At 41.4% G+C, this 23344-nt stretch overlaps 1 protein-coding gene across 3 annotated transcripts in view; it reads right to left on the reverse strand.

Annotated features, from left to right (window-relative positions):
* CSNK2A2 (casein kinase 2 alpha 2) overlaps positions 1-23289 on the reverse strand; it is a 38977-nt gene extending 15688 nt beyond the window's left edge. For 2 of the 3 annotated variants that reach the window (XM_069087600.1, XM_069087599.1), the window contains exons 1-5: positions 23132-23289; positions 22276-22387; positions 13919-14020; positions 11641-11691; positions 1020-1079 (exon numbers count right to left, since the gene is read on the reverse strand). In XM_069087600.1, the coding sequence (XP_068943701.1) occupies positions 1020-1079; positions 11641-11691; positions 13919-14020; positions 22276-22387; positions 23132-23235 (429 nt within the window). In that variant the 5' untranslated portion in view covers positions 23236-23289. Of the gene's footprint in view, positions 1-1019; positions 1080-11640; positions 11692-13918; positions 14021-14389; positions 14558-22275; positions 22388-23131 lie in introns of those variants that run through there. The other variant, XM_069087601.1, reaches the window with a different exon arrangement.
* Positions 23290-23344: the final 55 nt, after the last annotated feature.

Consider the following 23344-nt stretch of genomic DNA (forward strand, 5'->3'; position numbering starts at 1 on the left):
AAAAAAGGATTGGGGCAAGTAGGGATTTAAGAATGGCTTTGCAAAGGTAACAAGTAAAAAAAAACTAAATAAACTACATCACTACTTAATGCCTTTAAATCAATAACTTCACTACAGTCATCTTTCCCAGTTACCAACCACTAAGCATGTAAACTTGGCTCTGTTGTACTGTATACCTCATTAGCAGGAGAGACTGCTCAAGCAGATGCCCCCGAAAGGTTAGGCATGGGACAGAAACATTAAGGCAAGAAGGGAGTCTTCATAAGCATTACTTTGGGTCTGGTCCACCAATTTAGGGAAGTCTCAAGTTAATGCCTACATGTAAACATTATGTTCATTTCAGAGCTATATAGCTCCTTATAATCCTTTTCCTTAGAAAGTGAAATATTCAGTTCTGGGATCTTGTTTTAGAAATTGTTGACATAACGTTAACACTGTTCTGTTCTGATAATTTTCTTTCACAGTGACAATAACCCACTGACCCAAAAGTACTTTATTCCAAAATCTTTCTGGGATTATCTGTTTATGTCTATTTATTTGGTGCTAAGGAACCATTAAATTCCTCTGTAAACTATAGAAATATTGCAAAGGTTCACAATGCCTGTGGCTCTCAAATGTCCAATGTGATTCGTGTTCCTCCTGACTATATAACAGCATCAAATGAGCTTCGGTTTAGGGTAGAGCTAGGGCCAGAGGTCTCAGTCTCATCCTAAAGAGGAACTAATTGGAAAAATCAAAGAATCATGAAAAATCATGCAAAGTAGGAATTCTAATTTCTAGTAGAATTTTCATAATGCCATCTTTCCTTGTAAAAAGCACATGTACCTTGGGCTCCCCAAAGCAACAGTTAAAACCTTAATTTCGAGAGATTCTGAAAACTTCTCTAAAAATATATTCAACTGGAATGTGAGAAATGTTTTAAGAAGTTCAGGTTCACCTGCTCAATCTTCTCTTTCAATGTATTGGCTTCCCCAAAAAGTCTGTTTACAAATTGCTGACTACTTGTGAATGTCACTTACCTTAAGCAGTTCATACATATAAAACCGGATATCAAAGTCTGTAAGGATCTGGTATAGTTGCTGAAATAAATCATGGCAAAAGAGTCAGTTCAATCATGATGCCCTTTTGCATCCCCCCAGTGTCTGTTATTTTCTATATCACAACTCTTCAGGGACAAATTCCCTACCAAGATTTACCACCAGGATCTAGAAAGCTTCTAGTGGAAAATTCAGAAACCAACAGCAAAAAAAAACACTTATTGAGAAGAGGGAGAGAATGACAAGTTCAGTGAGGAATAAAAAAAAGCTACCAGGAGTCATGTAGGAGCCTGCCTTTTCTCTTTCTCACCATCTTTCCCTGTAAAAGAGGTGACTTGGGCCCCCCAAAGCAAGAGCTCAAACCACAACTTCAAGAGATTTTCTGAAAATCAGTCTAAAAATACATACAGCTGGTCTGTTAGAGATGCTTTACAAAGTTCAGGCTCACCCATTCAGTCTTCTCATTCAGTGTATCAGTCTCCCCAAAGTTTGTTTAAAAATTGCTGACTGCTTATGAACGCAGTCTCTCCACAAATGCAATAGCCATAAGTTGCCCCACAATACAGACGACATTAAAAACTACCTGCTACCTAATTCACCCAGCTGCCAAACTAGCCCCATGTAGAACCACAGCTCATCTAAGAACATTGATACTTGAGTCTTGAGGACACATCACTGGCTTACTTGGAACTGTGTTAACTAGCTGGTGAAACTGTTTGAAGAAAAGACACAAACTGCAAAGTTGGGCTGCTTTAGGGATTATGAGGCTGGCACTGTAAAGCTGGCAAGGGCCAACCAAGTAAGGCACTTTCCCAAAATTCCTCTTCCCTCCTATTCCAAATCATTCTCTAGAGGAAAAGAGATGCTGAAGGGACCATGGTTAAGAAGAAGTTGAATAAAGTGTTTCTGGCAGAAAAGGGACTGGAAGAGGAGCCTTCAGAGAACACTAAGCAATCACAGGCTAATATGGCATAAGGACGGAAAGATGGTCCGCCGGACACACCCCTCCCTACAACCGATTCTAGGTTCCCAATGGGAATTTCAGTCACTCAAAGGCTGTGAAACACCACAGAGACATTCCAAGATTCAATTCATTATAGTCACCATCTAACCCATCAGAAACACCACTGATATTTCTGCTACCTCATTATTTACAGAAGGATCAGGGGGCAGAAGAGGAGGCATCTTCAGACACAACTAATGCTGCTTTGTTTCCCTTGACTATACTTATTTCTTAGAAGGGAGGCTGAGTTTGTGCATAACAAAGCTACAAAAGAACACCAGTACATCATTCAAAAATCCAAAGAAAACAAATTCAGAATGGCAAATAAAACAAGGCAATTTTGTGACTGCCTTGTTCAATTTAATCTGTATTTTAAAAAAAGACATAAAATTCAGTTTCTTGTAAATCCTCTTTCTTGCTTTGTATATTAAAATGTGTTGACGATTAAGTTCATAATAAAGACAAATTTAAAAAAACTGAACTACTCCCTGTTATAATTTACTTAGACTTAGCATTTTATTTATCATCCTACAACGTATCAGAACCTCCATCAAACTTACCCTGTCCCACTCTCCACAAAGAAGAATGCTATGGATTTTAAGAAGTCACTTTAATTATACCAGCAACTATTTTCTCTGAGAATCAAGCTTTTAAGATGAGCATCTCTAAATGTATTCTTTTAAAAAAAGGATAGATTCATTTGAAGCTTAGTGAAATAATTTCATTTTAAAGACAGCTGCTGACTCAACTGAAATTCACTTATCAGTAAAGTGGAGGTGACTGAGAAACGTCCTCAGCACCAGAGCAGCATCTCCAAAAGCCCTGAAGAAGAGTCAAGCAGAACAACTTACGGGCATGACCACCTTGATTCCTAACCTAGCACTACCCAGAGAGATTCCAAGTCATCTCCACCATCTCTCTGGGTACATGGCACCAATCAAAAGATAAATGTCATCAGCCTGCCAGTGTATTATTTATATCTATGCTAAATGATTTTAATTTTACTAAACACAAGGCAATAGCAATTCTTTATCCTCCATATAATAACAACAGTTAACTAGCATATCCTACCTGTCAGGGACTGTACTAAGTACTTTACATTTATCTTCTCATTAGCTCTTCAGAACACCTCTTTGAGATCGGTGCTATTATTATCCTCATTTTACAGTTTAGGAAGCTGAGGCAGGGAGTGGTTAGGATTAAGTGACTTGCTCAGGGTCACACATCTGGGAAGTATTTGAGGCCACATTTGAACTCAGATCTTTCTGACTCCAGGTCCAGGCTCTATCCACTGTGTCACCAACTACAGAAAGCATGTTCCTAAGAGTAGAAAATTCCTTCCTATTCAAAGCTCTCAAGTTCCCTAACTAAGGAACTAAATTCCCAACCTACTTTCCTTGTCATACATAATCCCTACATACTCTAGTCATGTGACTTTAGCTCAGTATCCCTCAAAGACCCCTCGTGTTTCCCTGCTTCAGTATCGGACACTCTTGTCTAAGGTTTGGATCGCCCAGACAGACATCCTCTCCCTTCGCTCTGCTTGTATACTGACTTTTTTATGTGTATCGTCTCAGAGCAGGGAATGCCCCCCCCCCCCGCCCTTATCCTCAGTAGATTTTCATGACACTGCTCCTTCTGGGTTCTCTTCCAACTTGTTTGGCCAATCCTTCTTGGTTCCTCTTGTGGAACTGAATGGCCCAAGGCTCAAATCCTGGGCCCTCTAATTTGCTGTCTATACTTGGAAATCTCATAGGTTCCTGTGGATTCACATATCATCTCTACACAGAATGATTCTCAGATCTATTGATCTAGCCCTAACCTTCAGTCTTGTAACAGCAACTGCCCACTGGTTATACTGAATCCGAGGTCCTAGAGATGTCTTAAACTCATTATGTCCCAAAATGAAGACAGTCTCTTTTCCCTCAGCCCTTCTCTCTTCCTGACTTGCCTATCACTGTTGAGGGCACCCAGCCCCCCAGGATCACAACCTCGGTATCCTCCACAATTGCTCACTCTCTCCCCACCCCCCCTTCATATCCAGTCTGCTGCCAAGTCCTCTTTAAGTTCCTCTCCACCAGCACTGTCCCTTGCCCCATATCCCAGAGGCCTGGTACAGGCCTCATCACTCCATTCCTGGACTATTGCAATGGCCTGCCAGGTTCCTCTGCCTGTCACATCCAGTTCAGCCTCTACTAAGCTACCAAAAGTGACTTTCCTGAAGCCCAGGGATGACTGCTACCCACCTATTCAATAACAAATTCTCTCTAGGATCCACGGTAGAATCTTCTGGCTTCATAGACTGTCCTGCTCCTGCCCTTCCAGTCTTCATGCACTCTGTGAGACAGCGACATTGGCTTCTTGGCTGCCCTCACAGGAGGTACTCCCAAATTCATGCACTTTCACTGGCTCCTCTCCCCTTCCTCTCCGCCAGCTCACAGCTCCCTTAACAGCTCAGTTACAAATCCATCTTTTGCAAGAAGCCTTTCCCAGCTGCCCTTAATACTAGCTGTTTATTACCTCTGGTTACCCTCTCTGTGCAGCATTAGCACACAGAGGCTTGCCTGCTCTCCTCATTTAGAATATGAGCTCCCTGAGCACACAGACTGCCTTCTGGTTTTCCTTGTATCTCCAGCCCTTAACACAGTGCCTGACATAAAGAAGCCCAATAAATATTTGCTGATGATAGTTGGTGCTCACTGTTCAGCGGGTCAACAGAAATAAAAGCATTCTGTCCTATGACTAATACTAAATGATTAGAGAAGGAAACTGCTTTTTATTTTTAGATCTGAGAAATTCAGATCTATAACTTCGATTTTTATTTGAAATCATAAAATGTGTTCATTTTAAGAGATGACTGAAGATGAGAATGAACATAAAAAATACCTACTATGCAGATATACCTGAGTTACGTGTATCTAGGACAGATGCTGCAGTTGTACAAATGGGTCCAAAAGTGAAAAGACAGTGAGCTGCATGTGTGGCTTTTGGGGAAACTACACTAGCCGAGCCCCCAAATAAAGGCCCATCTTTAATCTACTATTGTTCTTATGGTGATGCTAGATGACTACAAACCACTGAAGAATGACAACCCAACAATTCCAACTGGCAGTCACCAAAAATTAAAGATGGCACAACGCATGTCAAGAGATGTATCAGAAAAGATGGGCCAGAAAGAGCGAGACAGCGAGGCTCAGTCAGCATGAGCTCCCACGCCCAGAAGCCTGATCAGGAGACACCCCATCTCCCCCAGGAGGATTTATGAGAAGACATGGCTAAGACATGCCAAGGATAAGCCTGTGTGCTGCCAAGGGAGCAGCCAGACCCACTAAGACCACTGGACCTCTCAAGTACACAGGAGTTTTAGTAGTCCTCAATTTTCCTCAATTTACACCTCAGTTGTAACATTAAATGTTTAATGGCCACTCTAAACAACAAAATCAATTAAAATACAATACAATGTAGAGAACATGAATTTACGGTTTTCTCAGTCATCATGTGGGATGAAAGGATCTGCTTCTATTTGAGTTTGAACCACTGATTGAATGGACTGACTATACTGGTCAAAATTCTTGTTCAATTCCATCAAGATATAATTAGTAAAACCAGAGATCACTCATTTCCAGAGTCAGAGTTTACATATTTTAATTTTGTATGGTCACATTATATAGTTTATCTACCTTTTTTGTAAAATAACAGCCAAAAATCTTGCCTCTACATCTTAAAAAGTGAATGAACAACTCCAAAGTCAACAGTCATGTCTGTAAACCCTCGGCAGTTCTCTTTCCAAATGTCTAAACTTTCTTTGAAATTTAATCACTGATCTATTTGGCTAAAGACTTGAGGGAAAGCTACACTGCATTCAGCAAATCTGCCCTACAATTTATTTCTATCAAAACAAATGCTGTAATGAGAAGCTACAGTGAGGGCGCACACGCACACACACCCCCACCATACAGGCCCCCCCTGGGTCCCAGTCTTCTCCTGGGTCTGGGGTCTGTCACTTTCCCCAAAGCTACAGATCGCAATAACTATATTCTGGAACCTCCATCTAGACTCTGGAATACATAACCTACTTAGGAACTCTTTACAAATGAACCACAGGCTAAGGCACCCAAAGGCCCATATATGTACAAAGATACCAATTATATACAAGTCAGACCTGGATACGAACCCAGGCTGGTACAATGCCTTTGGCGCCTACTGGTTGCATCTTAAGAGGCCAGCCTGCATCAATTACTCAAAAGATTTTTTCCCCTCCTATAAATATCAAGTAAAATGTTTCGACCAACTTCAACATAATCTGAATGATACATTTAGATATTAAAACAGAAATATTAAAAATAAAAACAAAGTCTCCAATTTTATCTAATTTCCTTTTCTCTGCTTTTTCAGATTTAGATCCCAATTTTTAAATGAAGCTTATTTCAGATATAAAAAGGAGACAGTAAAGAAACTATGGAAAACCAAATTTACTTTAAGTTCATGTGCAATTTCAGCCATGGTATTTGCTACAACAAATACAGTTTTGTACCCTTGGATAGTTTTAATTAGGAAAACTGATTTGTCACTACTGAACAGTGAGTTCACAATGTTGTCTTCTTCTAGCCAGCTGTGAGGGAACATTTATAAAGCCTGCACAAAAGGAGCAGAAACAATGCCAAAGTCCTTGGTGGGGACTCCTAAGTTAGGTTTCACTGAAATTTCCAAAGGCAAGGGCTTCTTTCCCAAACCAAGCATCTCTGTGCTTCCAGAAAGGCATTAGTGAGAGAAATAATGAAAAAAGATATAAAATGGGAGATGTTCCCTTTGTAAGTCAATTCAAATTGAGCTTGCCAGGTTCCTTGGGAAGTATGGAGGAAAGTAATTGACCACATAATATGGCTTCCAAATAAAGGCCACACTTTTCCCCTTAAATCTAGTTTATATAGTGAATGTGACTAACCAATGTGATCTTATGATACTGAAAATGACAGGTGATATTCAGAATAACCATCCTGCTGCCAGATCAAGAATAACAAAATTGCGAAAATGGAAAGAGAAGTGATTTAAAAATAGAACTTTATTTGAATGGGAAAAAAATGTAAAAAACCACTTGTACAGTAGTTTTGATTTTTCAAAGTATACTCATCTATGATATATCAAAAAAGCTTCATTTTAGAGGCAGAGAAGTCGGACCCAGTCTAACAAGTGCTGAGGGAAGTGAGGACAGGGGACGACTGAAGTCCTAAGATCAGAATCTTTTCATCCTCTCAATGAGAAGAGGTATCTTTCTATCAGTCTCTGGCCATGTCTGTAGTGGAAGTGTGAGATGGGGGAGAGAGAACCTGGTTTCAAAACTAGAGTGTTTTAAGTTGAAAGCCCAGTTCAGCTACCTGACCTTAGACAATTGCTTCTCCAAATCACAGCTAGTTTCCTCCTCTATAAGAAGGATTGGAGCTGATTTCTTGGGGTCTCTTTGGCTTTCACTAAGAACTCATACTTCTATTAGTGGCCCTTTCAAGACTTGCTCATTTTTTCCCTCACAGTCCTGTGAGGCAGGTAGAGTATGTATCACCCAAATTTTACTGATGAAGAAACTGAAGCTTAGACATTAGGTGACTTGCCAATGATCACAATTCACATCCTATGTCGAGACTCTCAGTGTAGCATTCTGCTTCCTAGGCCACAGTATCTCTCCATCTGATTTATGATACAGAGGTGCCCACCCAAAGCTCTGCACTACTTTTCCTAAAATTATCAAACGGCAGCTTTCCCATACAGCTTTGTTCCAGAAGCTCACGGAGGCCAGGGCCCTCCCTACATATCCATAGTGACTGGCCCCATGTGAATCCTCAAGTCAATAAATGCCAAGTTCTCTCCAATCATTCTGGTTTAAGTCTTCAGGTGGGGGAAATCTCAATTTGATCCACAGACATACTCAGGAAGCTCCTTAGTTTAGAATTGCAGGCCTAGAATGGCCAAGGAACAGACTAAGATTAGGAGTGTCTCTCTCAGCCACAGTTTAACTGTCAACCCCCTGGCAAATTCATACATACATGCTAAGATTGTATGTCTCTGTTTCTGTCTGTCTCTCTTGTATGCATGCTCAGGTATTCCAATGGGCCTCAGGTAAGGGAATTAGAATACAGCAGAATTACAGCTCAAATTGCAACTTAAGCAATGTATGTGCAATCCAAAGAACCAAAGTGACACCCAAGTCAATAATTCTAGCAACTTAAAGAAGTTAAACAAAATCTGATTCCAGAAATATTAGAAACATCAATGCTAATGCGAAACAGCTAAAGATAAAAGTCAATATATCAACTACAAGTATCCAAGTGTAAAGTCTTCAACCTTCTATCTTAATAACCTTAAGTTGAAATATGTTTCTTGGTCCTAATTATGCACTTTAAGAAACTTTAGATTATACAACTTAGAATATGCTGACCATGCTTTTGGGGTATAACTAGTTAATATAAAATTCAAACCAAATTTCATTAAAAAAATAGCCTAAAAATGTCACTCTTTTCCTTAAAGTTCTTTAAGGAAATCACAAGAGTGACACCTTAACTATCCCATGTTTTTTATTGTTGGATTCTGTTCCCTATCATATGTGCTTCTTCCTAATTTTATCCAGCATTTGTTTAACAGTTTCTACAAATTGATTTAGTTTTGTTTTCCAAAATACTAAGAAGCCCACCTAATAATGTTAGTGACATGTTCTGTCTTCCAGATCATCCACAGAGACACTGAAAACAATGGTCTCTGCAAATTACTCACCACTGTGGGACCACCTGATGTGTCTCTTTGAGCTAACACTACAACAGCTAACCGGTAGCTTTTGGATGCCACTGCTAAGCAAGCTGTTTAACCATTTAAGAGTGGGGCAAAATCAGATGTTTGGCTGAAAGACCACTGACAACAAATGGTCTGCCATGTTGTTTTCACAAACCCATCTCTGCAACCTCCTATTTTAGTTTTCTAGGTGATGAAATATTGACTGATGCCTTATTTTAATGATTTTCAAGTACTGATGTTAAACTAGAAGAGCTATCATTTCTATATAGGAATATCCAGAGGAGAGAAGTCTAGGTCAGGAACCAGCAGAATTAGCAACAAAGCCAAGGTGAGCTGCAAACATTCCCAATAACCACTGTAATCCTTCCCCCATAGGCTCTCAAATGGTGTGAATCTTTAGCCCTGCTTTCTTTAAGGAAATCAACTTAAACTTGCTGAAATTATTCTGTTTAAATCTGATTTGAGAATAGGAAGAAGAAAAAAGAAATATACCACTTCATACTAAAGGTGAAGAGACCCTGGGGAATTCTAGGTGTATAGTTTCTTTAATCTTCTGTCATGAGGAATTATAAAATTCCCTAACAGCCAAAAACTGGCCGTGTGTCTTAGAACACTTCAGCTAATTAATTATCTTGTCAACTTGAAAGACCAAGATGATTTATGAGCTGAAGAACAAGATCCCATTAAGTAGCCACAGACAATTGTTTGCGGCATCTTAATACTGAAAGATCGCACTACAAGCCTCCTGTAAAGTCCACCTTTTAAATGTCTCCAATAAAAGGCTTAGTATCACTAAAGGCACTTAGAGTTGGTGTGTCCATACTGGACCCAAAAGTGAATGGGAGAAGAGTGGACTTGATGGTCTTTGGGAAATCGTGTAATATTTATATTGACCCCAAGCAGTTCACTAAAAAGCAAACAAACCAAAAAAAGCCTATTGTTTTAAAGACAAATATTCTTCCAGTTGATGCTATCTGCCTAGGAGCAAATGGAATATCACAGTTTCCAAAGACAATAGTGCAAGTCAACTGAGAGGCTAGTACCTCACATGATGGGCATTAAACAGGCTACAGCACAGTATGTACAAATTACTCAGGAGCACTGTAAAGGCTTCAATCTAAGAAAAATGCTGATAACTGAAAAGCAGGAGAGCTCATCATGGAGCAAGAGAGAGAGCCAAGTATGACTGATGGCTGGCCCAAAAGGGAATGTCCGTGATGCCTGTCACTGCACAGAGCCAGTGTGGCCTGCCTGCCTGGGATCTACACACCACAGCACCCACCCAGTGGAAGTCAGAAGGCTCTTCAGGACCTGGCACAGCAAGAGATTCAGATGTCCAGAACCCTGGGCCACTCACGCTTCACACTGTGACTGACCATCTATCAGCAAGACTATTCCAAGGGCCCTCTGAGGGAAGAAAGGGGAAGCGGCAGCTGGAGCAACTGCTCACCACTGAATGCTTCACTTTTCCAAAGCAATCTTAAATGAAAAAGCTGTCAGAGCTGCATTGTGTATTATGTGACATTTGTCAACAGATTACCATGCAGATATGTTCTGCCTTACTTTTTGTAATTGTTAACCTTACCTTGCAGAGATAACTATTCTAAGGAAAATTTAACCTGAGGATTAAATCCTTTTATTCTCACCAGAAATCAGCACTTCCAATAAAGACCAAAGTATTTCAAAGTGCAGATCCAGCTCAGTCCCCTTTTCAATCATGGCAACCCCAACAAAATGGAATCCTCATACTCACTGACACAGCATTAGCAGAGTAGACTCATTTCAATCACTTATAATTTTGCCATTTACCTCCAAAAACTGAGATCTTTTTCCCCCCCAAGATTAACCCAGAGTTCTACAAGGTATTTCTAAGAAGTCTAATCTGCTCCAGACTTGTGACTTTATGGGCTTTGGCAACATTCAGTTTGGAAACTCCACCAGCCAATGCAATATTGCAATAAATACAATGCAAACTGTATCTTATGATTTTGAAGTTGCCTAGGGTGCTGTGAGGTGAGCATGCATCAAAAGCAGTTATTCAGATTACCCGTCCTGTCTCAATGACAGCTGATTAGACAAAGGATGACCATAAAGCTAGAACCCCCATCTCATGCTCCAAACATAAAACAGGCAAGTTTTAGAGTCTGAAGAAATTGAAAAAGTCACCAACATACAAGTTCCATAACTTCTAAAGTCTGAAAAACATGGCTTGAAGGAAGACATACTAAACATACACATTTATATAAATATATATAAACATACATTTATAACTGCTTTGAGTTTAATACGTAATATATTCTTTCTAATCACAAAGAGCTCTGTCAGTCCATGGCTATCATCACACCATACTAGCCCTACAGGATTTCTGTACAAATCAAAGCTACATCTCTATCAACAACTTGGTCAGAAATAGACCATCACAGCAGAGGGATTATCTTAGACTGAAGACACAGCAGAGCAGGCAGGGCTATATTAAGAGTGGGAGGGGTGTGAATAATTTTTTGAAATGCAATAACCCTTCTCATTTTTCTGCATCTTCTAACTACTTTTAGTGGTTACCAGGGGGAACAATAATTGGACTATTTCTACTTTATTTGTTACTCTGTGAAGGCCCTAATCTGTTAGCCAGACAATCACAAAATGTGGTAAATTCAATTTTATTGTTTCCTTATTTCCTACCACCACCAATTACAGCCTTTCCAGTTCTTTCAACATTTGAGTTTTAACATATCTAAAATACATCCTCCTTTTTAAGCTGTATACCTAAGAGATAACAAATGAATTTCTGCAGATACTTATATAATATACACACACACTCACCTTAAAATCTGTATTATTGATGTATTCAAACACCAAAGCTGGAGTTTTTGACTGTAAGAGATAAAAGTGATTTTAAAAAAAAAATACAGTTTACTTTTGCCATATATTCCCAAGTTCCCACCTAAGATTCAAAACCACAATGCCTTGGAATCCCAATGAAGAGTTCATGCCATCAGCCTTGGTTTCACAATTCTGATCAGAATCTGGACTTAGTTGGGTCAGAATGTGCTCAAGGCAAAGTCATACAAAACCAGTGCCTAATGAAACCTGCCTACTAGTCCTGATTATCAGTAGGCTTGGCCCATTAAATTAGGAACTGCACTTCTTGGCATTACTACTTGGTAACTAGAAATTATGTTCTAAATGTTGTATCTTGGCCTGTTCTGAGAAAAATAAAAAAAGATGACAGTTATTCTGGATTTTGTCTAGAAAGTGTTCAGTGAACTAAAGCAGAAAATCATACCCTTGGCTGAAAGAAACTAGATTTTGGACATTACTGGACTTTATATAGCAGAGATAGTGTGGTGATGAAAAGCTGTGCATACTTAATACTGTAAATGTTGTACTGTATCTAAAGAAGTCTTGAGAATCTTTGCATAAAATGAAGAACCACCCCAAATCTGCTGTCTAAATCCTGATATTCATATACAAGGTTTGTTCAAAGTAAAATAAAAGAATGATCAACTTGGGTCAAGTTATTTTTCAAATAGAAGGAAAAAAGCAGAGTATAGTTATAGTTTAGAAAGGGAGAGAAGAAAAGAGAACAGTCATGAAAAGCTTTACAGCTAGTATCTGATCTGGATAGAAAGGGGCAGTCGTCACCTAGGGATCTAAACCCTCTCAAAGTCCAGAATATGCCTCTGCCTGCATGACTCCTTAACCAGCCCAACAAACAGCAGCAGCAGGAACTAAGAGAGACTGATTCACCCAGCACCATCAAGGTGAACAAGAGTCCACTTCCTCCTTGTCTACCATGACCATAGGTCTGGAGGCTGGCAGCTGGCTACTGCTTTCTTAGCTATCCCAACTGCAATGATCAGCAGCTGCCAGGGCCAAAGTAAACATGCCTGCTGGGCATTCCTGGAGATGGGAATAGCCTGAGGAGTCATACCTCTCAGACCCACACTAATGACCCCTACCAAGACTGAATGAATGGGACACAAATCCTAGCATTCTGCATATGGTTAAAGAGCCACTAAAGTGGAAAAAAGAAATACGGTACAAGATGGCTCACTAGGAAGAACAATTTCATTTAAATCCACAATGTTTCACATGGAGTTGCTTTTAAATGTGGCAATCCTGCAGCAGGGATTGATTTCTGAAGTATTAGAACTAAGCATTAATAGTGACCATTTTCTCAGGGAGACAGCTTTAACTCAATGCTGCATCACAAAAATCCCAGTTATATACCCTGCCATTTTAATTCTCTAAGCTCCAAGAAGGCAGGTACCATATTTTATTCAATCTCTGTATCTTCCTAACACCCAAGCACAGTGCTCTATACACAAGAAGAAAAATTCACAAATGCTTGCTAGATTGAATTAGACTTATCTTAGCAATTGTCTCTGGCCTTTAAGACAAAAATGTACGGATTCCTTCTTAAATTTGTTTAGTACACACCACAGATGAAGACTAGTAAATTTCTTGAAAGGAAATTAGGTTATCATGTAAAAGGAGAAAGTAATTAGGGGTGTCTGGAGAAAAACAGAAAAGGAAGAGAGAAGAAGAAATGAGATGGAAGAAAAGTGAGGGGTTTCTTCAACCTGAACTAGTCAGTCAAAATAACTCAAACCTTAGTTAACCTACTAAAGAAACTAATTCAATGACATCAAATCTGAAATAGATTTTTTAAAATCTTGGGAATTTTCAGCAAGTATGTTGATTTCACCTGTAGAACATGTAAACTCTGAAATACTTGCAATATTGTTATAGGATTAAACCTTTAGGATGAAGGACAGGGGTCTTATTTTCATTTGAGGGTGTTTTTCAAATGACTATGCTCTATGGAATCCGAGAGTTCCAAGAAAAAATTTGTGGTAGGTGTATTTTGAACTGCCACCAACTCTTTTCAGGTTAAAAAATCATTCAACAAAAGATAAGCATGATCAACACCCTGAATAGAGGCTTTTTCTTACCACTGCAATGTTCTTTGGTTTTTAAAATAACCATAAAAATGGTAGGCTGGCGAGGTACTACTGAGGCAGAAGAACTTGGACACACCAGTTTAAAAACATTTCACTAACCTAGCATGGGACCCCAGAGCCCCTCAGGCACTTACCACCGGGTCTTTCACAGTGTCAATGAGCTTAATGATATTTGTTCCACCTCGAAGATTTTCCAGAATCTTAACCTCTCGTTTTATCTTCTTTTTCTTCACTGGCTTAAATACATAAGAGCAATTAGAAGTGAGACTCCTTTAGAAGTTAACTCTGGTTTACTTGTATCCTACACAACTAGGCTGATGACAAAATGTTTCTCTAAACCTAAGTAAGGCAGATCAAACAGCTGAGCCCATTAGAGTGAGTTTAAGTTCCAGGCCTTTGTAGCCTAGTGCTAGAGCTCAGGTGCCAGAGACCCTTAAACTCATCCCATTCAGGTCAGTCTGCAGACTGATCTCCACATCTTGCTTGTCTGCTAGACAGACAAATGCCAACTGGAAAATCTTAATATCTCTACAAGTCTGAACTAGCAGCTGTACATCCTAAAGTCACAGACCGCCCCCCAAAACTGAAACAAGGTAGTAAGACACCTGTTCTTGCACTGGTTTATACATGAGTATTTCATCTTCCAGCAAGTGGAGGCCAGTCCATTGCAATCCAATTTCAAACTTGGGTGAGTCTCAGCTGCTGGCTCCCACGAACTTCAGATCTAGGATCTGAAGTCGGCAGCAGACCCGGTAAGCTCTTACACTGGATCCCATTTCTAAAGAAACAGATGGTGGATCAGCAAAACAGAGATCAGCTTTTGCTATGACACTGACTGAAAACCTTTTCACATTTAGGATTCAGCAGGAGGCTGCCAGCTGAGTAGTGCACTGACTCAAACGATGAGTTTCAGAGGAAATGCATTACCTCTACTACACATCCCTTTTTTTGGTGAGTGACAGACAAGGCCTCCAGAACAACACGTTAAACATGACTAGAGTGCAAAGCACACCACAAGGAAGGGAATAGTCTCTACATATGGCAGAAGAGAATTTTCCAAAGATGTGTGTCTGTGGGTTCAACAAACTAAGAATGAGACATCAACAGCCATCCATACATCTGCACAGGCAAACAGAAAGTGATGCCAACTGGCTGGCCACAATGATGGCTACAAAATGTGACTAAAATATTCTATTCAGGTGAACTTGGTATACATACATACATGCCAAAGGGACAGTCACCAATTACATGCATCTCCTGATGGTGTCCATGATTAATTAGTTCCTAGAGCTCAAGCAGGAAAGGATCTCAAAGGCCATGCAGTCCAACCCCCACCCTTCAACAGACCAGGAAAAACCTAGGCCCAGGGAAAGTACATACATATATGACTTGGCTGTGGTCACCCCAGGGATCAAGGAGCAGAAGCAGAGCTTGACTCCAGAGAACCAGTGCTCTTCCCACTGTAGTCAGCTGCCTTAGCTATAGTTTACTGACCAAAAAAAAAAAAAAAAATCCACAGTAGCCCCCTCCCCCACTCCACTCACTCAGTCTGAGGAACACCTGCCCCCAGGGATCAGGGTTTCAATGAAAATGAGCTCCTCCCTTTACAAAGACTTCGGTCCAATGGCCCTGAAAGGGGCCTTCCACCCATCAATTATTCAGCACATGCTAACACAACAAGGGATGCTTTTCAAAGGAAAGCAACTGGTGCAGTGGTCATCTGGCAGCAGAAAACAGCAAGGAGCTTCCTAGAAGTAACAGCAAAGGGGAAAAAAAAGATCTTTGCATCAACCTTGCCAGTCTCTAGTATTGATATAGAAATACTATGCCAGATGTAGCAAATGGTCCACTGAATGAGATGCTTTAGCAAGGCTATCCCATACAAATAGAAAAAAAAAGAGTATAATGCAAACCAGATATTGAGGTGGTCTCTGTAAAGGCCCTTCCAAACCCTCAAGTACTCCATAAATCCTAGCTATTATTCCCTTAGCTAACAACAGTTAGGGCAAAGTGCTCCTGGATGGCCCATTTAAGATGAACACAAACATTCCTTTTCTGTCCATGATGTGAATACAACCTATTTGCTTGCTTAAGATCTCAACTTTCAAATACCATCCTGGCAATTGGGGATGGCAGCCCATACCTGGAGGACTGATGTTCGGGGGCAGGGCTACATTTCCTTGGCTTTACCCCTTCCCTAGAGGACCACAGAGTGTCCAGTAGCCCAAACCAAAAGCCCTTTGGCTCAAAGGCAAGTACTGTGAAAGTGCAGGCACCTAATTTTTGGCCTGAATTAACCTACCACTCCATCTAATCTTTGCTCAGCCCTTTAAACTTGGGAGATGTTCCAGTAGCCAAACCACAAATGAGCTCCTTGGGAATGGTAACTTTAATTTTCCAAATGGAATTGGAGAGCATGACCATAGAAGAAAGTATAACGATTTTGCATTTCATTATTTTACAGAAGGTCTTCTAATGGAGCAGAGGGAGCTGTAAAAGTACTTTCTTCCAACTCCATACCGATGAAGGATCCCGATCTAATAAGGCACTATATGGAAAGACAAGTTATTCTGTTTTTTACAGACAGGAGAATTCTTCTTGCCCAGGAATCAACAAACCAAAAAATATACATATTCACAATATCCACTCGAAATTGCGACTATATACAATGGCTTCCACGGCAATCTCCTACTTCAATCCCTTCTGGAAAAACATTCCTATTTTAAGTTTTGTTACTCCATGTTTGATTTCAGCTCACAGAATTTGTTTAGAAAGTCTGGACCAAATCATTTTGGCTATTCTGACATATCTCTGTACTTACTTAAATTTTAGTGGATAAAATGAGCAACAGGCAACTCAAAAGTATCTAAAATTGCAACACAAAATCTAGCTACATAAAAGGACAATAGAGAACAAAGTATGCCTTGAGCACAATATGCTTAAATAAAATACTTAATACAGTTTAAACTCTGTGGAAAAACTCTTGAGATTGAGAACAAGTTTCCTTGAGTGTTACAAATCACCTACCTGCCCTTCAGTGTTACAAATCTACATTGGATCTGACCACATCGGGGCCTAGCGTCTAACTCTAGAGACAATAGTACTTCTGCAGCTTTTGCTTTCCCCAAAGTGAGGTTGAACTTTTTAAATGAAAACAGAGACCTAGAGCAATAAAATGCAAATTCAATGCCAGGCTATTAAGAAGGCAAAAGCTGAAATTCTTCAAGTGATCCTAAGCAATTAACACTGACAAATGTAAACTCATTGGACATGTTAGTATAGTTAAAACCTTCAATCTTACTTCTGCATCACTGGAGTCTCTAGGATGAGACCCACTCTTTAGGCTGGCCTGTAAAGCACCCCCTGACTAAGCCCCACTTCCAGTCCCAGTCTCTGGACGGGACAAGCCTCTCTCCCAGTCTGGAGCCCACTCTCTTCTGGACTACACCTTTGAAGGTAGCTTGAGATAAGCTTGAGGGTCCCTCCAATAGGAAGTCTTGGGGGAGTTGCCCCAGTTATTACCACTCTCCTTCACAGGCTCTTCTGAAATTACTTTGTATTATTTGCTATGTACTTTGTATTTAGTTATCTGGCATACATGTTGCATCTCCCTGGTAAAATGCAAGCTGCTTGAAGGCAGGGACTGTTTCATTTTTGTCCTAACACTAAAGTGTAAGGTACTAAGGATACAAAGACAAAATAAAAAGTCTGTGCCCTCTGTGAACTTTGTATGGAGTTTGGGGCCTGGGATTGCCTGGCCAGAGCTTCATAGTTCCATCAGAGCTGCCCATCCTAAGGGCACATCCATTCAGAAGCACGAGGAGCTGATTTAGGACTGGACACCAGCAGCCAGGGTATCTCAAACCCGTTGAGTTACTTTTGCTCCCCATTTCATTTCATAAGGCATTCATTTCATCACTGGCAATTGTGGAAAACAATGGCTACTAGGATGCAACCTAATTTCAATTAATTGTACATTTGCTAATTGTACAACCCAACTAGTTACATGAGGTCAGGACATTTCTGGAATTACCAAAACCAGGTTTACTTTTCACAAAGTAAAATATTTTTGAAATTTGTACTTAAAAAAACAAAAAACAAAGAGGATTGTGACTTTACAATATGGAGGAGCCCTCCAGGTTCTCATGGTGTCCCTGGTGCCCCTGGGCACAGCTTCCTCACCTCAGAAAACCAGGGGCTTGGCCTAGGGGAGCTCCACAGTCCTCCTCTAGCACCGGCAGCCCACAATTCTGAGACTTCAGCTCTAACAGAATCAACAAGAACTCCTCTAACTCCCAAAGTAATTAGCCAGGGAAAATCGATTACTTTAACAACCTAAATACACACTATATTTCATACACGTGGTTCCATATTCTGCAAGTATCTATGAAATCTTATTTAAAAATATCCAGAGCACCATCACACTGAAATCTGGCATTATTAGGAAGGTAAGGCAGTGCTGCAATATGCAGTCTTAAAGGATTGCCTGGAAAAAGTTATTTTTTGAAAATAAGATTCCACAACAGATTCACATAGATATATTCTGAATATCCTGCTTTGGGGGAAAAACAGCCTTTGATCTACACAACTAGTTATCTGTGTAAATATCCTGTCCATTGAAATCTGGCTGGTGTCTTAAGGCAGAACTGGCCTTTCCCGCCCCTCCCCCACCTCTCTTCCAGAATTCTGATCCTGGCATCTTCTTATGCCTGGTGAGTTGTACAAGTTTGCTGAATTATTGGTAGGGTTGGTTTTTTTTTTTTTAATCATTCCCTAAGTTTTAGGCCACATGTCTCCACTGACTGATTTGGGGAGGGGGGGAAGAGGGGAAGAGATAGGCTTTCCATGTCATCAGTTCAGAACACTAACATGGCTGGTTAGGATCTGCATATGAAGGCAACAAGTGAGAATTAAAAATCCAAACCAAACAATACTTGTGATTTCACAAATGCAGAGAAGTCCTGGTAAAGAAATTCCAAGATCAGAACCTGTTCTTTAGCAAATAAACAGTAGAGTCATATGGGCATAAGACGTCCTAAATGGCCTGCCCAGTCAGAGCCAGGGTGTCCAAGGAGAGGCTCAAACCTAGATGGAGGGTGCACTTGATGGAGGGTTCACTGTGTAGGGCTAGAGCCAGGGATCTGTTCTGAGAAGTCTGGATTCAGTCAAAGGGTCATACTTGAGGACCTGGATGCCACAGGCTCCCCACACAGGGACTAGACTAGTTGGAGTAGATTCTGTTCATAATAGCTCCCATTTATGTGGCATTTCACAGTTTGGAAAGCACTCTACATAATTATCTCATCTGATCCTATTTAAAATGCTATTTTCATTATTTTACAGATAACGAAACTGAGGGTAAGAGAGGTCAAATGGCTTCCCCCAGGGTCAGTCAATAAGCACAGACCATTCCAGGTATTAAGTGCAGAAGCTGAAAAGGAAGCTGGTCTCTGCCCTCATGGGGCTCACCATCTAAAGGACAAAAATCACCAGGGTCCCACAGTTGGTGTCCAAGGAAGAATCTGAACATAGCTCTCAAATCAAACAGAGCAGCTCTGCCACTTCCTCTCTGTGTGACCCAGCCTGAGTCCCCCCTCTCTGGATCTGTTTCTTCATCTGTAAAACGAGGGCGTCAGATTCCACGGCCTCAGAATTGCCTTTCAAAACCTAGGGTCCTCTTCACTTTATAGAATATTGGAAAAGGTAGGCTGACTTCTTGGGGAATTGACATATTTTGTGCATTTCCTACCTGTAGCTAACTCACAGAAGGATTATTTGAAAGGACAGCTTCTCAGGTCCCCCAATATTAAATGCTGTTAGTCATTTACTCTAATTATCAGAAGACACACCCCAGAAGGGGGTATGCCGATTATACCTTATCTGGATAGAATAGGCCATTTCAAAAACAAAGACTCTAACATTTTTCAAGTCACTTAAATCGACTGAAATCTAGCCTGTTGGATGGACAACACAGTCACTAACTTCACTGTAGTTTTTCAACACATGTGGGTAAAGAGGCATAAAATGTCAGGATTTTTGTGCAGTGTTGTGTTGATTAGTGTTCACAAGGGGAGGCAAGGTGATCCTGACCCCATGCTGATGAAAATGTGATTGTCAAGAGGTTCTCATCCAAAGGATACTTAGCTAATGCTCCCATCAACCACAGAACCAGCTCTCAATCTGACAGGATAAATACCATTTAGTGTTCTGATCCTAGGTTGGGAAGCAAGAGACTCTATAGATGGTAAACAAAGCACTAGATTAAAAACCAGCAAACACAAATGTACTGCATTTTTCTCAGGTACACAAAGAGCCTCCTTTGGCAAATTCTCTACCTGTAAAAACAGTGTGTAGAGATCCCTTCTCACTAAGCTATTCTGAGAATAAACAGCCAAGTGCTAGTTTTAATTGGGGAGTATTGCCCTGTGAAGCTAATACTCATAATTACTGTAAGTTGTAACTATTGAACAAAACTGATTTTCAAAATAAACATTCTTCAATTTACAGGTAAGATTTCTCTTCAAACAAGTATTAGACTCTTCAAAGTATTCAACCTTATGATATTATATACATTTTTCAATCAAGTTGCCATTTGCTCAAAACACTTTTGGAAACTCTAAAAAAAGCTTTCAGAACAAATATCCTCAAAGTAAATAACCAAAAGGCATCATCTGGAGCCAATTCAAGTGAATGAGGGTGGGTGATCAAGTTGGGGAACAGAATTATGGGTTAAAGAAAAAAAAAGTGGTAGAAAAACGAGTTTGACTTTTTTTTTTGTCATGCTCACAGCTGGTTCTGGATGCAATCTCAAGAGGGAGTTTCTAAAATGTTTTGTGCAGTGGGAACATCCTTAGAAAAAGTGTCTATAACTTGAAAGATTACTATTTTGATAAGGCCAATACTTAGAAAAGATGGTGTGTTTAAAAATTCCTTGCATCATGGTCATCCCTTGTGTTAACAAAGAGGAAAGTCAGTTTCCATCTATCATCGGCCCTTCCTGGTTGTGCCACAGCACACTTCTCTGTTCCTCCAGCAGCAGGATGGATCACTGTTGGGAAATTGTGACCCACTCCCCCCTCAATATTGCCAGAGTAGAAACTCATTTGGAATACACATCAAATAAGGATCATCATTCATAGACAGTACTAAGACATGAAAAATGTCTTAATCCTACTCCTATTCTGCAAATGCTACTAGACCAGGAAGGCATAGCTAACAACTGAATTCATTTCACTTAATTCCCTTTATTTTTCATAATTACTTGAATAAATCAGAAGTTACCTGCTATGAGCACCCATTAGACTCCAAGAGTTTCTATGCTGTGCCCCTTATCATGAGCCAGTTCCAAATACACTATCAACTTGGGAAATTTAAGTCAGGTATTTGTTTGTTATGACTATGCTGTAGGTTATGTAAGAGTTAACACAAAGGTCCATAGTTATAAGAGCTTGCCACTACATCCTTCTTTAAAAATGTCAAACCCAAATTGTGGTATTGGGAGTCCTATTCTTTTGTAGTGTTGATTTCTGCCAGGGAAATAGCCACTACAGAGGGCTCCTCCTTCTTCAGTAAGTGTCAAGACTTATTCCAAATGAGTCCATGTTCTCCTTGTCTTGACAAACTAATAAACATCCCAACACACACAAGATGATGACCTCACAGCACATCATCCCCACAGCCAAATGAACAGGTTATGCTTCTATGGCAGTTTTTTTCCCACCTCTGACCAGCATCATTCAACCTTTGAGTCCATCTTACAGCCACATGAAATTTCCTCTTATAAAGAGTGAGAACAACCATTAAACATAAATAATGTTTAAGCTAACCTTGCCCAAAGGAAGGCCCAGGAAATAAGGCAACTAGTTTCTGAGGGCAATCTACTGATTTGGCAACTGAAAAACATCTAACAGAATCCCACCTGAGATGTTTGCTATATAATACTAATAGAATCTATTAGTAACAGGCCCATTCCTAAAACACTACATTTAGATTTCACCAAAATTACCCCTAATTGTCATTTTTTGGTGGTGAATAGAAAATGGGATGGGAAAGATTAATGGAGAAAGGTTTGTAGTTGGATGGAAAGCAAAGATAAGCTCTTCTGCATAATGAAACATCACTTCTTATCCTGGAAGTTGGCATTAAATGTTTTGCTTCTGAACTAGAAAACTACAACGAAATTTTAAATAAAATTTCAAAACCTACGTGGTGGTGTGGATAGAGCACTGGACCTGGACTTAGGAAGACTCAAGCTAGACTTCTGCCCCAGACACTTGCTAGGTACCATGACCCTGTGGGAGTCACTCAGCCTATGAGCCTGAATTTCCTCATCTGCAAAATGGGGAAACAGCTCATGCTATCCTAAGAATGGTGAGGCTCAAATGAGATAAGACATGTGAGTGGCTTTGCAAACCTTCGAGCTGCAGATTTATTGGTTATCATCACTTATTAGAATGATCACAAGAGCACCATGGACAGGACCCCGACTCACCTTGAGAATCTTCACAACCACTCTTTCATTGTTGGTGATGTTAATGGCCTCAAACACTTCACTATACTTTCCCCGACCGAGTTTCCGAACCAGTTGGTAATCGTCCTGATTACTGTGGAGAGCAGGAGACACGTCTGAGTGACAGCGGTTTGGCGTTAGCTAATTCACTGATCACTTGCACACACGCTTCATTCACCCAGATGGAGCCTTGGTACCTTCCCCCGGCTCCCCTCGTCTGCTCCGAAGCCCCACTCTGACTGCCGGCCACACTGCAGGCAAAGGGAGGAGGAAACCCGAGTCTACCTAAAGGCCCCCTGCTCCACAGGGAGGAGGCACGGGACGGGCCCCCGGCTCTCTCAAAAGACCCTGCCTGCGCTAGTGGGACCCCTGACTGACTCCACTGGGCGCGGGGATGGGCTAAGAACCCCGACTCTAATTGACCCTCCCCACTGGGAGGGGGGAAATGGGCTAAGAACCCCGACTCTAACTAACCCTCCCTAGTCTGGGAAGGGATAGGAACCAAGTCTATTTGGCCCTCGCCTTAATGGGAGCGGGGAATGGGGTAAGGACCCCGAGTCTAACTGACCCTTGGGGTAAGAGTCCCGACTCTAATTGACTCTCGCCCTCCCGGGAGGGCGGATGGGCTAAGAGCCCCTCTTCTTCTCGCTCCCCCCCCCCCCGCAGCGGCTCTCCCCGAGGGGCCCTGGCCGCCCCCTGCCCCGGGAGGAGCCCCCTCTCCCCACGGCAGCCCCCCGCCCATGGCCGCCGGGGGGGCCTGGCCTCCCGGCTCCTCCCGCGGGGCTGGGGGCGGCCCGGAGCACATGGGCCCGGACGGTGGCGGCGGCGGCTTCTTTACCCCCAGCTCGGGACGTGCGCCTCGTAGTCCCAGTACTCGCGGCTCCTCAGGCTGTTCACCTCGGCGTAGACCCGGGCCCTGCTCCCGGCAGCCGGGCCGGGCATGGCGGGCGGCGCCGGGAGGCAGCGGGGGGCGCTGGCCGGCGGCGGCGAGGGCAGGGGCGGCAGGAGCAGCAGGCGGCGGCCGCGGGGCGCCGAGCGCAGGAGCCCTAGC

The sequence above is a fragment of the Petaurus breviceps genome, unplaced genomic scaffold, assembly GCF_028583685.1.
Source record: "Petaurus breviceps papuanus isolate PSGF00001 unplaced genomic scaffold, PetGlider_PUasm1.0 182, whole genome shotgun sequence".
NCBI lineage: Eukaryota > Metazoa > Chordata > Mammalia > Diprotodontia > Petauridae > Petaurus > Petaurus breviceps.